At 41.7% G+C, this 15,025-nt stretch overlaps 1 protein-coding gene across 1 annotated transcript; it reads left to right on the forward strand.

Annotated features, from left to right (window-relative positions):
* The first annotated feature begins 274 nt into the window (after positions 1 to 274).
* Positions 275 to 10,448, forward strand: Ufd1 (ubiquitin fusion-degradation 1-like). The gene is made up of 5 exons (XM_080269681.1): positions 275 to 355; positions 2,626 to 2,674; positions 6,560 to 6,677; positions 7,623 to 7,777; positions 9,494 to 10,448. The coding sequence occupies exons 2-5, from the start codon at positions 2,672 to 2,674 to the stop codon at positions 10,124 to 10,126; spliced, it is 909 nt and encodes a 302-aa protein (XP_080125807.1). The 5' UTR covers positions 275 to 355; positions 2,626 to 2,671; the 3' UTR covers positions 10,127 to 10,448.
* The last annotated feature ends 4,577 nt before the right edge of the window (positions 10,449 to 15,025 follow it).

The raw sequence follows: 15,025 nt of genomic DNA on the forward strand, positions 1-15,025 counted from the left end.
ATGTTGAGTTGTCACTAATGGAGAGAACGGATATCAGCGTGCAATAATATATTCTTAATAAAATAATATTTCCCGCGTTGTATTCTAGTATAATTGATTCAAATTCTGGATATTACGAATCATCATCTCTGAGCCTATCAAGTTATTTTTACCTAGTCTTAGCCGTTATTATTTTTTTAAAGACGATTCTTGGTATATATGAAACTTCCGATTATAAATGTTCATGCCGAAAGGAACCGAATATGAAGCAGGACGAATTTGGGAGTAATATTGTAAACAATAAATAAGAAGAAGACTGGTGAAGCAGAGTTGTTTAGTCATTTTCCATCTGCATTGTTAAAGGAAACCATTTAAGGTAATTAAATCGCATGTTGTATATCATATCTTGTATTAACCTGGGTTTCTCTTTCCAGTATGAAGTGCCAAATTTAAGTTCTTGTAATTTCGTGAGTGTTGCAACATATCCATTGACCTTTATGGCTTTTGTGTTTACTTTTGTAACTGATTTGTTCCAGACCTAGGTTAATTTTTGAAGTAAATATGGAGCTGATGGTCACCACTTGCCGCAGCCTCTCAGTTGATGTTTTCTTTATACCTGATTGTTTTTCGTTAATTATTATTATTTTTTTTTTGCATGATACTTGTTTTGTGTTAGTGTTTTTCTGATTATTTGCCTGTTTGTCAGATGAATTCTTTTGTGTAATTTGACCACTAATGGAGTTCTACAACCTTAGGATAATGTCATCCAGTATGAAAATAACTGAATGTTAGCAAAGTACTGATATTAAGTCAAACTGTTCAGGGTTAGGTCCTTCAGTAATTTCCTAATCTTCCGTGTTGGGGGCACAAAGTTCCTCCATGGAGAAAGTTCTCAGGCCTGGTGTACATGCACAAGATCATTGATTTTCTTCTTATGCAGTAGCCATTGCCAGTCCAGTTGTAGTTTGCACAAAGTACTCTCATAGGAGCCTAACCTAATGCTGATTATCCGGTATTATTTTACAAGTTGCCAATATGCGGTTCAGGGATATTACCACCGTAAATGCATGGTATGATACCTAACTTGAGGGTAAACATTCCACTGCAGCAGGTTAGGATAGAGTAGGTTAGGTTAGGTCGGTCAATTTATAGTATCGGTCCCACAACAATTTTTTCATCCAGCCTGGGTGTTTCCAGTGGTTTTTGGTGTGATTCGTTCGAATTTGACCTTCATTTCTATCGGAAGTCAACAGTTTCTGAGATGTGACCCATTTTTTGGCATCACAGAAACTACCGGTTTCTGACAGAAATTTACGTCAAAATCATCAATAATCACACCAAAAACCATTGGAAACACCCAGGTTGGATGTTGTTTCAATACTGAAGCCCTGGAAATAGGGCAGGGTTGGAAGTAAAATAATCCTAACCTAACCAACCTAACAACCTAACCTAACCAACCTAACCTAACCAACCTAACCTAACCTAACCTAAACCTCCCCTAACAAGGTCTAATTTACCTTGCTCTGGAGATGGTGGGTCAGACTCCACTGGCGGCCCACCCAAAGATGCTTTTCTTGTCGCAACTGGAGTCGTACGTGACAGTGAGGACACTCCACCTGACTTGGAAGGACGTCGTTCCTACACAGAAAATCGACAGAAGCCTCAGTTTTTTGGTAAAAGCTTTGAAAATCTCCCAAGGCTTCAGAGCACAGCCAGTATGGTACACAGGAGAGACAAGGCGGGACTGACTTGAATCTGGTTGAGTGCAGGAAACTTTGCTCATTGGCGGAAGAAAATCAGTGACTGGTTGATGAAGAGGGAGGGATAGCTGCGATTGGCTTTCATACGTCACGTGATTCCAACGCTGTCAAGTCGGTGTAAAACATCATAAAATGCATATATAATGGTTTAAAATGTATATAAAAGACTTACAACAATGTAAGAGGCACTGCTGCTGCTACTGTTGGTACATATGGCTGCACGGCAGCACGCAGTTCAGGCTCTAGCTGTACTGAAGGAAATAATCAGTAATCTCGTAAACCATTCATTTCCAAGAGCAGCGACACATCCTGGTTAGTACAGCAAAATGAGGTGCATAGGCTGATAGGTAGAATAAGTGTGTTTTCTGTGGGACCGATACTGTAGTTTGACCATTATTTCCAGAAAAATGTAACGCACAACCTGGAGGGGTGTATTGGCAACTTGTAAAAATTTACCGATTATCCTAACTAGGGAGCTTTGACCCCCTAACCCCCATGATATTAACCACCTGAAGACTCTGTGCTGGGGAACTTTGTGCATACGACACCAGCTTATCTTGCAGCTTATTCCATGTAGCTCAGTGGCAGAAAAAGACTATGCTGTGACTCAGTATTTTTCCCATAGCAGTTCTTCATAATTAGCATCACATTCCAGTGTTAATCTATACAGTAATTACAACACAGCATTGAAGATGGAGAGATGGCACGTTCAGGCTAGGTTAGAGTAAAATTATTGTAGTAAGTAAAACACCATGGTTGTATGACATCAATCTCTCTCTCTCTCTTTTGGTGATGTCCTGATGGAATTTTGGTTAGAATGCCATATAATGATCTGCATTAGATGTATTACTGTATGTGGAATTACAATGTATATTCTCTTTCTCAGATCACAAGTCATTGCTGGTTAGCCTACCACTAGAGTTCCTAACACAATGGTGAGTATTGTTTGAACTCATCTATCTATGTATTTATAACCAGATGCTGTAATCCCATAAAGGATGGCCTCAAACATATTGCCTCCATATTGCCCTGTCCCCTGCCATTACACTGCCCTCTCTCCAACTTACAACCCCCTCGCTCATATACCTCTCCACACTTCCTTCCCTCTCATCCTCGGTCTCCCCCTTCCTCTCTCCCCCTCCACCTCACTCACATACACTCCCCTCACTCGTCTCTCACTCTCCATCCTCTCTATATGGCCAGACCACCTCAATGTACTCATAAATGTAACTGTTAATCTTAGGACAGAGGAAATTTCAAAGTAGATTTTTATAAGAATAATCCTAAAGTGAATCTTTCTTACATATGCAGGGAGGAAGAAGGGAAGACCAAAACCTGTTAGGAAAAGCAAAGTCTGAGATTGTCCCAGAGTAGACAAGTTATAAAAGTTTGAGTAGTAGTTGCCAGTAGTGTTTGTATTATGTATAGAGCTACAAGAAGAAATTGGTGAGTGTGTAGATAGTTGGGCCTGCATGTCCACCACGAAAATGGAATGTATTCAGTCAGGTTCATGGAGATGAGAGGGTGATTATCAGTGAAATATCCGTAATATCTATTTCGTATTCATTACGCCTATATTATAAGCCACCGTTTATTTAAGTACCAGCCGTGCAACACTGGATGGTAACCATATAACCAAACCATACGTGCTCCCTACGTGTCAAGTGGGTTGGTGGAGGGTTAGTGCCCCTCCCTGTAAAACAAATAACTCAGAGTCAAATGGCCACCCCGTACGGGATTATGGCGTCTGGCAATAGATAGATAGATAGACATCCCAGGAACATTATTTAAAAGTGCCTACTTAGGTTTCATTGCTACCTGTAAAGCTGATTTTCCAGTTTTTGTGATTTACAGCACCAAATACAGTATATGGAAATCATTGGTAGCTTTAGGAACATGTCTTGGGCTTATTTTGTGAACTGCTTGTATAATGTGGCTATAATTTGGCTCAGCGATGTGCTCTGGTCAGTGACATAAGGACAGTGAGGACCATATACTGTACTAAGTGGCTTTGGAGATTTCATAGCACTTCTTCTTTAACAATTTCTTTTGCACATCGAAGCGTAAATATCGTTGATAGGGTTGCAAGAGGCATACTGAAAAACACCTGGGATGAGGTCATGAGTTTGAGCTCAGGGATAAGAGACTGTATAGGAGGCTGCTAGAGATCAAACAGCATGGGATGCTACCATTAGGTGCCTAAGGCCAATGTATGCAAGCATGTTGTAGCCTTTATAAATGAAACAAAATGAATATTGAATATTATATCTTCATATCCTTTTGTATGGAATTGATGCAAACTTATCTGTATTAAAATGAGCCACAGCATTCAAGACAGTGTTGATGTGTATTGTCCAAAATATATCACTGAGGAAAAGATGCTGCCATGTCTCCTGTGCCATCAAGTACAGTAAATGGCTGTGGGTTACCTGGCGTGAAAGGGATTGGGAACTCCTGCTGTACACTCTGAAAGGAGAATGATCAGCAAAACAGCAATAGCTTCCTGTATGGCCTAAAAGGAGGATGACTAGCAATCTACAAGGAATGTAAAATCACCCATCCAGTGCTATGGCATAACCAGAGATAAGGTTAAAAAGAGTTGAGGAAAATCTGTCTCTCTGTCTGTATATAGCCATACTCCAGACTCCCATAAGGGGTGACTATTTGTCTTTGAGTTACTTGTTTCATGGAAAGGGACACTAACCCTCTATCAGTCTACCTGTTGACGCATAGGGAACATTTGTTGGTTGTATGGTTATCACCCAGCTTTGTGGGTTGGTGGAGGGTTAGTGCCCTTCACCATAAAACAACTAACACTAAACTAACAACTAAATGGCCACCCCTCACAGGATTATGGCGTCTGACTGTAGATAGATAGATAGATCACAAAAGAGGAGATGAAGTTAGATAACAGAATAGATCACAAAAGGAAGAGATGTCATAAAACCCACAGTGTCACTTCAAATACAACTCTGATACTAGTTTTATCCGCCCCTGTGTGGAGTACAACTCTCATGTGTGGGGAGGCTCCCCACATACAGCTCTTCTCAATAGGGTGGAGTCAAAGGCTTTTCATCTCATTAACTCTCCTCCTCTTACTGACTCCCTTCAACCTCTGTCTCTTCGCCGCACTGTTGCATCTTTATCTCTTTTCTATCGCTACTTTAATGGTCACTGCTCCTCTGAACTGTCTGCTTGCATTCCTCCACCTCTACGACAGGCACGTAGCACCCGTCTGGCAGCAAACTCTCATCCCTTTTCTGTCCAACTCTCTAATGCAAGAGTTAACCGTTACTCCCAGTCTTTCATTTATGCAACAGGTCAGCTCTGGAACTGTCTCCCTCTGTCTATATTTCCTGCTGCCTATGATCTCCAGTTTTTCAAACGCAGTGTGTCAAGGCATCTCAAAATGATTGGATCTTGAATTTGGCTCTCTATTGTATTTTGTTTTTCTATTGGAGGGAACTGTTACTACGGGCTCATGGCCTTTGGTTCCTTCTTCCTCGCATTAAAAAAAAAAAAAAAGAAGTCAAAATATAAACTTTTGGAAGGTACGGTACTTGTTTCCTGGACTATAAGCGCCACGATGTGTTGCTTAAAGGCTTCAGAGTCCGTCAGTATTTGTCTTGTTTCATTTCATTTCGTTTATATAGGCACCAACATGCTTGCCTGTGTCAGCCTTGGTCACCTAATGGTGGTTCTCCATGGAGCTCGATCTCTGGCAGCCTCCTTATTCAGTCCCTTATCCCTGAGGCCGCACTGTATGACCTCATCCCAGGTTTTATTTGGTCTGTTTGCTTAGTACAGTACCTTTGATTGGGAAGAAATGGCTGGTTAACTTGGCACTCTTTTCATAGTTCTTAACTCTGTGTTGTGGGAAGTGTTGATGATGAGGATGATGGTGATTGATGATGTAATTGATGATGTTTCTGAAGCTGCTATCCCCATTTGCTTATTGTACATTTATGATATTTCTGGAGCCTGCCTTCCTTGCTTAAATGTGGATGTTGATGATGATGATGATGGTGAATAATGTGATGATGATGAATAATGTGATGATGATGATGAATAATGTGATGATGATGATAAATAATGTGATGATGATGATGAATAATGTGATGATGATGATGAATAATGTGATGATGATGATGAATAATGTGATGATGATGATGATGAAAAAGTGATGATGATGATGGTGGTGGTGATGGTGATTTTGATGATGAATAATGTGATAATGATGATGATGATGAATAATGTGATGATGATGATGAATAATGTGATGATGATGATGATGAAAAAGTGATGATGATGATGGTGGTGGTGATGGTGATTTTGATGATGAATAATGTGATGATGATGATGATGATGAATAATGTGATGATGATGATGATGAATAATTTTATGATGATGATGATGATGAATAATTTTATGATGATGATGAATAATGTGATGATGATGGTGATGAGTAATGCAGTGATGATGATGAGGATGATGAATAATGTGATGATGAATAATAATATGATGATGATGAATAATGTGATGATGATGAATAATGTAATGATGATGATGAATAATGTGATAATAATAATGAATAATAATATGATGATGATGATGAATAATGTGATAATAATGATGAATAATATGATGATGATGATGAATAATGTGATAATAATGATGAATAATATGATGATGATGATGAATAATGTGATGATGATGATGATGAATAATGTGATGATGATGAATGTGATGATGATGATGAATGTGATGATGAATGTATTGATGATGATGATGCTAATGCCACCGACCCCATTCGCCCTTAGTTCAGCTTCAATGTCTTCGGTGAGGCCCTGCAGCCGCGTCCCTTCAACACACACTACCGCTGCTACTCCGTCTCCATGTTCCCAGGGGACAAGCAGGCAGTTGAGAATGGCGGCAAAAGTGAGTCTATCTGTCTATCTATCTATCTATCTGTCTATCTATCTATCTGTCTATCTATCTATATCTTTCTATCTACCCATCTGTCTATATCTATCCATCAGTCTTTCTATTTATCACTCCATCTGTCTGTCTATCTATCTATCTGTCTATCACTGTCACCCTATCAGTTTATCTATCTATCAGTCTCTCTGTCTTTCTATTTATTTGTCTTTCTATCTTTATCTATCTATCCATCTATCTGTCTACAGCCAAATACCACAATCCCATAAGGGGTGGCCGTTTGTCTTTGAGTTAGTTGTTTTACAGGGAGGGGCACTAACCCTCCGCCAACCCACTTACTGACATGCAGGAAACACATATGGTTTGGTTATATGGTTACCACCCAGCGTTGTAAATGGTTTCCTGGCTTACAGGAAACCATCAGGCTTGTCACTCAGTGTAAAGCCACCTGAAGAGGAAAGAAGAGTAATAAAAAGTGACAGGAAAGATGGGAGAAATAGGAAGAGAGGAGGACAGACACAGAAAAAGAATGATAAAGGTGAAGGAAGAAGTAGGCAGCACTACATTAAGTGAGTGGATGATGGTGAGAAATAGGAAGAGAAGAGGGTAGACACAGAAAAAGAATGATAAAGGTGAAGGAAGAAGTAGGCAGCACTACATCAAGTGAGTGGATGATGGTGAGAAATGGGAAGAGAGGAGGGCAGACACAGAAAAAGAATGATAAGGTGAAGGAAGAACTAGGCAGCACTACATCAAGTGAGTGGATGATGGTGAGAAATAGGAAGAGAGGAGGACAGACACAGAAAAAGAATGATTAAGGGATTGGCCAAGTTAGAGTACAAAGAGAATACAGTAATTAACAACAACCCTGCCTGTTAAATAAGAATAATTAACATCATCCGGACCCATAAAATAGGAATTACTAACATCATCCGTACCCCACAGTCATCATGCCGCCCTCAGCCCTGGATGTGCTGACGCGGCTGAACATTGTGTACCCGATGCTGTTCAAGCTGACCAACCAGCGTGCCAACAGACATACACACTGTGGCGTCTTGGAGTTTGTGGCAGATGAGGGCAAAGTTTACATCCCATACTGGGTGAGTCCTTGCTTCTTACCCTCTGACTGTACTGTGCCCTCAGATTTTGTAATTTTTTAATGAATATTCTATCTCTCTGTCTATCTATTGCCAGACGCCATCATCCCATAAGGGGTGGCCACAAACAAATTGCCTCCATGTTGCCCTGTCCCCTGCCATTTCATTGCCCTGCTCCCAGCTCACACCCCCTCTCTCATATACATCTCCACTCCATCCCTCCATCTCATCCTTGGCCTTGAATATACATTTTTTTTTTTTTTAATTGAAGTATACAAACTTTTTCTCCATTCCCCCTCCAAGAATCAGATGAACTTAAAAACATCCTTCCCCAAAAGTGTCATTTCCAGATCTTAGATGGTAACCTGTAGCTGGTGTTATTTCATTGTCTTTACTGTAGTGTTTGACTTCTACACCTTTGTTGTTATGGATAGTTGTGTTACCATCATTCCCATTGAGGATAATGTGAACTTCAATGCCCTGTGAATGATTGTGTGGCCCATATCATTAAGCTTGTTGTTGCTAGTTCTCCTACATTTTTTTCCTTAATCATTTATTTAAGAGGAGCCTGTGGAGTCACATGGAGAGACAGGCTGACGAATGAGGATATAAAGGAGCGTTGTGGTGTTGATGTAGATGTGATAGGAAGCATTATGAGGAACACACTGAGGTGGTTTGGCCATGTGGAGAGGATGGAGGGTGAAAGACTGACGAAGAGAGTGTATGTGAGTGAGGTGGAGGGGGGAAGAGGGAGGGGGAGGCCGAGGATGAGATGGAGGGATGGGGTGGAGAGGTATATGAGAGAGGGGGGTGTGAGTTGGGAGCAGGGCAGTGAAATGGCAGGGGACAGGGCGACTTGGAGGCGATTTGTTTGTGGCCACCCCAAACGGGATTGAGGCGTCTGGCAATAGACAGATAGATAGATAGATAGATTCTGCCTAACCCCATCTTTGTTTTGGTGTCATCCCTAACCACACTGGGAAAAAGATAGGAGGTTGAATATAATGATGGTGAAAAAGATGGAAATATAACAGGATATGCCATTGTCAGATAATGTGCTTTTGTGGCCCATATCTGTGTGCATGCTGTTGCTAGTTTTATTTTTTTTAATTTATTTTTTTAAATTATTGGATTGGGAAAACTTGGGCTGTCTGGACATTGCTGCTCCTCACCTTGCCGTAGGATGGGAAAGGAGGTCTGGATGATGATGATGATGATGATTATTATTAGTATTATTATATTACTATTATTATTATCATCATCATTTTGCCTAACCCCAACTTTGTGTTTGGATCCTGCCTAACCACATCTTTAGATTGGCAAAAAGGGTAGAATAATGAAGACAGGTGATAAAGACCAAAATATAACAGAATACTCTATTGTGAGGTGATGCAGAACCTCTTGCTTGATAAAGGTGACTTGGTACTCTGAAAATCCCAATCATTACCAGCAGCCTCCTTCAACTTTAAGTCCCAAAGTATTGCATTCCAGGACATTTAACTTGAGTATTTTGTTCCGGTTAATGTTAGACAGTTTTTTTTTAGCTAAGAGTGGTTCATTGAGCCTGAGGTGTTAGTAGTGTACGGTACTGGGACAATGTGTTCTGTTCCAGCCCATATTTGACACTTGTTATTCAGCAAAGTGTAAGTCATAATAATCTGAGCTTAACATACCATCTCTCTCTCTCTCTCTCTCTCTCTCTCTCTCTCTCTCTCTCAGATGATGCGGAACCTGCTGCTTGATGAGGGTGACCTGGTGCACATAGAGTCCCAGTCATTACCAGTGGCCACCTTCTCCAAGTTTGAGCCGCAGAGTGTCGAGTTCCTGGACATCACCAACCCCAAGGCCGTGCTGGAAAACGCCTTACGTAACTTTGCCTGCCTCACCCAGGACGACGTCATTGCCCTCAACTACAACGATCGGATATACGAGATGCGGGTCCTGGAGGTGCGACCCGGGAACGCCGTCAGCATCATCGAGTGTGACATGAACGTCGAGTTTGCAGCGCCCGTGGGATACCAGGAGCCGGAGAAGATGGACAGCTCCTCCCAGCTTCCCGATGACGACAAGGAGGAGATTATCCCGGAGAATGTGGGGTTCTATTCCTTCCAGGGCTCCGGCAACAGGCTGGACGGCAAGAAGAAGAACCTGCAGCTGCCACAGGAGGAGCTACTGAAGAGGCTCCCCCGGCAGAGAGGCATCCCAGACTACGACTATGAAGTTGGGTATATTAAATTCTGGAGACGGACGCCCAAGACAAACGGCACAGAGGCCAAACCCGAAGAACCGGAGGACTTTGATCCATTCAAGGGCAAGGGTACCTCTCTCAGGCAGGCCAAGAGTCGGAAATAATACTAGAACTTAATAATCACAAGACTTTCATGTAGGGGTACTGGTAAGAGCCTTCTCAATACACTACACGCAGTTCTCAGTATAAGTCTTACAACAAACTCTTATCTCTTTTATGTCCAACTCTCTAATGCAAGAGTTACCCGTTACTCCCAGTCCATCGTGTATGCAACAGATCAACTCTGGAACTGTCTCCCTCTCTCTGTATTTCCTACTGCCTGTGACCTCCAATGATGGTAGTTAGGCAGGGAGGGTAGGCAGGTAGGTAAATAGGTAGAGGGGAGGTAAGTTAACCATCACTCCCAGTCCTTCATGTATGCAACAAGTCTGCTCTGGAACTTTCTTCCTTTGTCTATATTTCCAACTGCCTATGACCTCCAGCCCTTCAGATGCCGTGTATCCAGGCATCTTGCAATGAATAGATCTTGAATTTGGCTTTCTGTTTTCTTGTTTTTGTATTTTTCTCGGAGGGAACAATCTTGCAGGCTTCTGGCCTTTGGTTCCTTCTTTCTTACATAAGAAAATAAGTGCTTCAGTATTCACTCATTTGGATTGACTCAAAATTTTCCTCCACCCCCCCCACCCCACTCAAAAAATAATAATAGTAGAAAATAAATAATCTTAAATCAGTGAAATGTCAAATTATATTCCCAGAAATATGTAATAAATAATTCCTGGTAATGTAGGAGAGTTTTTATTTTTATTTTTATTTATTTATTTTTTACTATGGGCCCAGAACTCTCCATATCTGTACAGAACATTAGTAATTTCATCGGAATAATGAATTGGGTTTAGCTTGGGTGTATGTATGGTTTATTACTCTCAGACTTATTTTAATAGTGAGAATTTATCAGATGTGGTGTGCAAGAATCCAACCATACTACAGTGTCCGTGTTTGCGATGAGAAATACATAAATCTTAAGTCCTAGTGCTTTTCTTGTCTTAGAGGTGGTGGCTGAGTGTTTGGAGATGTTTGCTGTTTAATACAATGTGAGTTTAATCCCAGTATTTGGCAGGGAACAGATTGATGAATTTCGTTAAAACAGACTTTACTTATTTTCCACAAGGCCCACTGACATGTCATAATAATACACCTGCCAGTACCATTAAGCCACTGATGAATGAGGCAGCCTTAGTGTATATTCAGTATGGATGGTGGGTATTGGTGCCAGAGTGGTGACATGTGAAGGTGCGTGGCCTGTAGGAGAATTTGTGTGCCTGAGGGTTTATTCTGGAGAGGCTTGTGTAGTGCAATTAAAAGTAGTGACAGAAGTGTTCGTCTGTGAAGTAGGGTTCAGCATGGAGGCACAGGTCTTCAGATCAGCAAGATGAATGTCCATTGTGGGTAATGCCTAGTGGTATATTAAAGGAGCTGTTGGTAGATACAGCTCCAGGTCTGCTGTAGAATATAATCCCTGTAAGCAACAATGGACAGCCAGGGAATTACTGACTGGTACTGCAACTCCTTCAACCCAGAGGAATTTCTTGTAAAATTTAAAATACCACATGTGCTGATGGTGGTAGATGGTGGCTACCATCATCCGCTCACTTGATGTAGTGCTGCCTACTTCCTCTTTCACCTTTATCATTCTTTTTCTGTGTCTGCCCTCCTGTCTTCCTATTTCTCCCATCTTTCCTGTCATGTGCTGTTACTCTTCTTTCCTTTCAGGTGGCTTTACATTGGGTAACAAGCCTGATAGTTTCCTGTAAGCTAGGAAACCATTTACAGTGCTGGGTGGTAACCATATAACCAACCCATATGTGTTCCTTGTGTCAACAAGTGGGCTGGGGAAGGGTTAGTGCCTCTTCCTATAGAACAAATGACTCGAAGACAGTCACCCCTTACGGAAGTGTGGTGTCTGGCAATGGAGGAAGTGATTACTCTGTATTTGCCATGTGTTTCTGCATGACTGTTAGCATTGCGCCTTGGTTGTATCACCATTTCAATAGGTAATGGCCAGATTATCTTGGCTGAATCAATGTCAGTACTGTATCTCTTTAGCAGTATCTCACCCAACTTCCTTAGTTCATGGTAAAATTATACCAGCATTGGTGGTGGAAGCAGCCTGCATGGTGACCAGTACTACAAAACTCCCAGTACAGCCAGCAGCAGCAGCAGTCATGTGCCTCCAGTTTCCTGCCAGGAACATGGGCCCAGCACCTTCAGTTACCATCACAATCAAATGTTCACTAATGTTTTGCTGCCTGCTTTGGTGATCCAAGATGGTACACAAAATATTGCCATATACTGTGGTGGCAGCGTGAAATAAATGCAAGACAGGGATGTCTTTACTATGCAACACAGATACCTGTATAATCAAGTGGCTTTGCTCCTGTTATGCCAACATCCCTCACTTCTCTGCTTTCCCTTGAAAGGAGAATGGGGACTGCAGGAAAAAGGTGAGTTCAGCCTACAGACCACCAGGTTCATCTTCAGATGAGGCTGAATCCACAGCAACAACAGTAGTATGATGCACACATCAAGAAAATTTGAGAAAGATGCTGATATTCAGGCAGGAATGAGGATTACAGAAGGCAGGACATAATGGTGGTAAGCAGATATTTTTGTTTGCAGTGATACTTGTGTAAGACACTGCCCATCAAGAAGCCATGTCCCAGGTAAGTTCTGTTCAGAACAAGGTAACAACAAAGACACTGGCAACACAGCCATTTAGGCAGCAACATGGTATCCTTCTGCAAATGGGCAGTCATATGCAACATAAAATAACACAACATAGTACGTCAGCTGCTGGGCCATCAGCAAAGTGTGTGATACCTTATACAGCTTTCTTGCTGGATCCTGTTGTAATTAAACCATGTTTTGTATGAGCCTTTTGCATTGCCAATTGCCAGTGTTGTAGAATTATATTTTTGAGTAAATGTAATTATATACAAAAATCCTTTTGATAGTAGTAAAATAGTTGTAGAGAATTGCCAGATTCAGAGCAACCATTTACTATTCGTAAATTTACCCTTCTAAAGACATGGGGGCATGGTGGCTCAGAGGTAGAGCATCTGAGTCGTGATCGGGGGATTGCGAGTTCAAGCCTCGCCCGGGACTGCTGTTGCGGGGGTGGTAGCGCACTCCTGTAACTTAGTGGGGCTATATAGCCATAGCTGCCTAGCCCAGGGATTAAATCTCTTTTTAAAGACATGAAAAGTTATATAGGTATGTCTCCAAGGACAGATTAATTGAAAGTTGTCCGTTTATATCCCTATCCTCAGATGGAAAATACATGAATATGAATACTGTACTATAGTTAAGGAGACTGAGTGGATAGATTGATAGAGATGATAACAGATAGGGTGCCAGTCTTTACTGTGAGGATTGGAGGCCCTGTAGGATCTTTATAGTGAAGGTAGTGTTGGAATTGGCAGAGGATTTTTCTTGCTTTCTCTTTTTCTCAGTGAACACACAACACATACTGTATCTGGGATGTGAGGGGAGAGAATTTAACAAACCATTGCAGTCTTGCAAGAACACTGTTTTGAACGCAGGCCGAAGTATAGGAATTATTGGGTTTTATAAAAGTTTAGGACTCCATCATCGCAGGTGGGGTGTTTTTGCTTATAGGAAGGTAACACAGTACAGTAGTTTAAAAATGTACAGTAGTTAGAACTTCCAACAGGGATGTGGAAAGTTTTCTTGATTTGTCAGTGTTATTACTTATTTAAAAATTAATATTTCAAAGGCTATTTGGCCTAGAGCTTTCAAACCTGGTCAGCTTTGTCAGACAGCTGTCCGCTTCTTTTGACCAGATATGGTGGGAGTCTGTCAACCGGATCTGCGGATAATATCCGGAGAACGGAAAAATGAGTCAGCCACGCTATCTCTAGGGAATAAATTCCCCGAGCTAGGCCCTGATTGATCATATGGTCTTGCTAGGTGATGGCAGAGTACTTCCTCTCCCAGCAAGGCAGCAGCCTGGGCAGGGCGTGAACTCTTGGCCCTATGGTCTCAAGTGAAGCACTCTACCACTGAGCCACCCTGCCCTCCCCCAACGTTATCTCAAGGACTGCATAAACTAGGAAACTGGAAATGTACTACAATATAGCCTTAAGGAGAATGCAGTGTATAAAGGCGTATGGTTACAATCAGTTGATCATTTTCTGAGATCGCCTGGGCCAATAAATTAAGATTTTGTTGGATATTCTGAAGGTTGCTAGATTTTCCATGAAGGATTAAAACTATTGTAGAGCCACCAAATTTGGTGGACTTCTGGACTGTGATGACCTAAGGTGAAATGGACCTTGACCTCAAGGTCCCTTTATAGCTCATTTTCTAGTAGGCAATGGCTGTGGTAAGTTTTACAGGTTATTTCATCAAAATTGTTGGACAGTTTTACAGTGTTCCAGTTAGCGTGGGTTAACGGGTAAGGAGAAAATTGAAACACTCAGGTTAATGTAGATTCAAATATTTTAGTTGTTTTGACCTCAGGTTCATCTGAAATGTGATGCAGGTAGCCTGTAGGCTTGAAGTACCCTTCTGCAGTGTACCATCCTCCTTTCGGGGAACGGAGGGAACTGAGGGACCTCTGCGTGTATAACTGGGTAATGGAAACACCTGGTTGTGTCCACCTGTGACGGCATTCTTCCAGCACTAGACATCTTGGTGCTGGAGGGAAGCCTTCACATGGTGGTACTGATGTAACTGAATGGTTCCGCTGCCAATTTTGAACTCTGTCCCTATCTCCCGAAAGTCTGATGGTGGACTGTAGAAAGACATCTAGCCTGTAGTCCACTGCATTTATGTTTCAGATGAACTTTGGTCAAAACAGTTGAAATGTTTGTCCTTGTATTGTTAAGAGTGGTTTAGGTGTAAGGCATATGGTTATAGTAGTCTAAATCAGGGGCGCTCCCAGGGGGAGGGGCCCGGGCCCAGGCCCCTCCCTTAGCTCTCCG

Source organism: Coenobita brevimanus, chromosome 35, assembly GCF_032717465.1.
Source record: "Coenobita brevimanus isolate Jiangsu-jjx chromosome 35, ASM3271746v2, whole genome shotgun sequence".
NCBI lineage: Eukaryota > Metazoa > Arthropoda > Malacostraca > Decapoda > Coenobitidae > Coenobita > Coenobita brevimanus.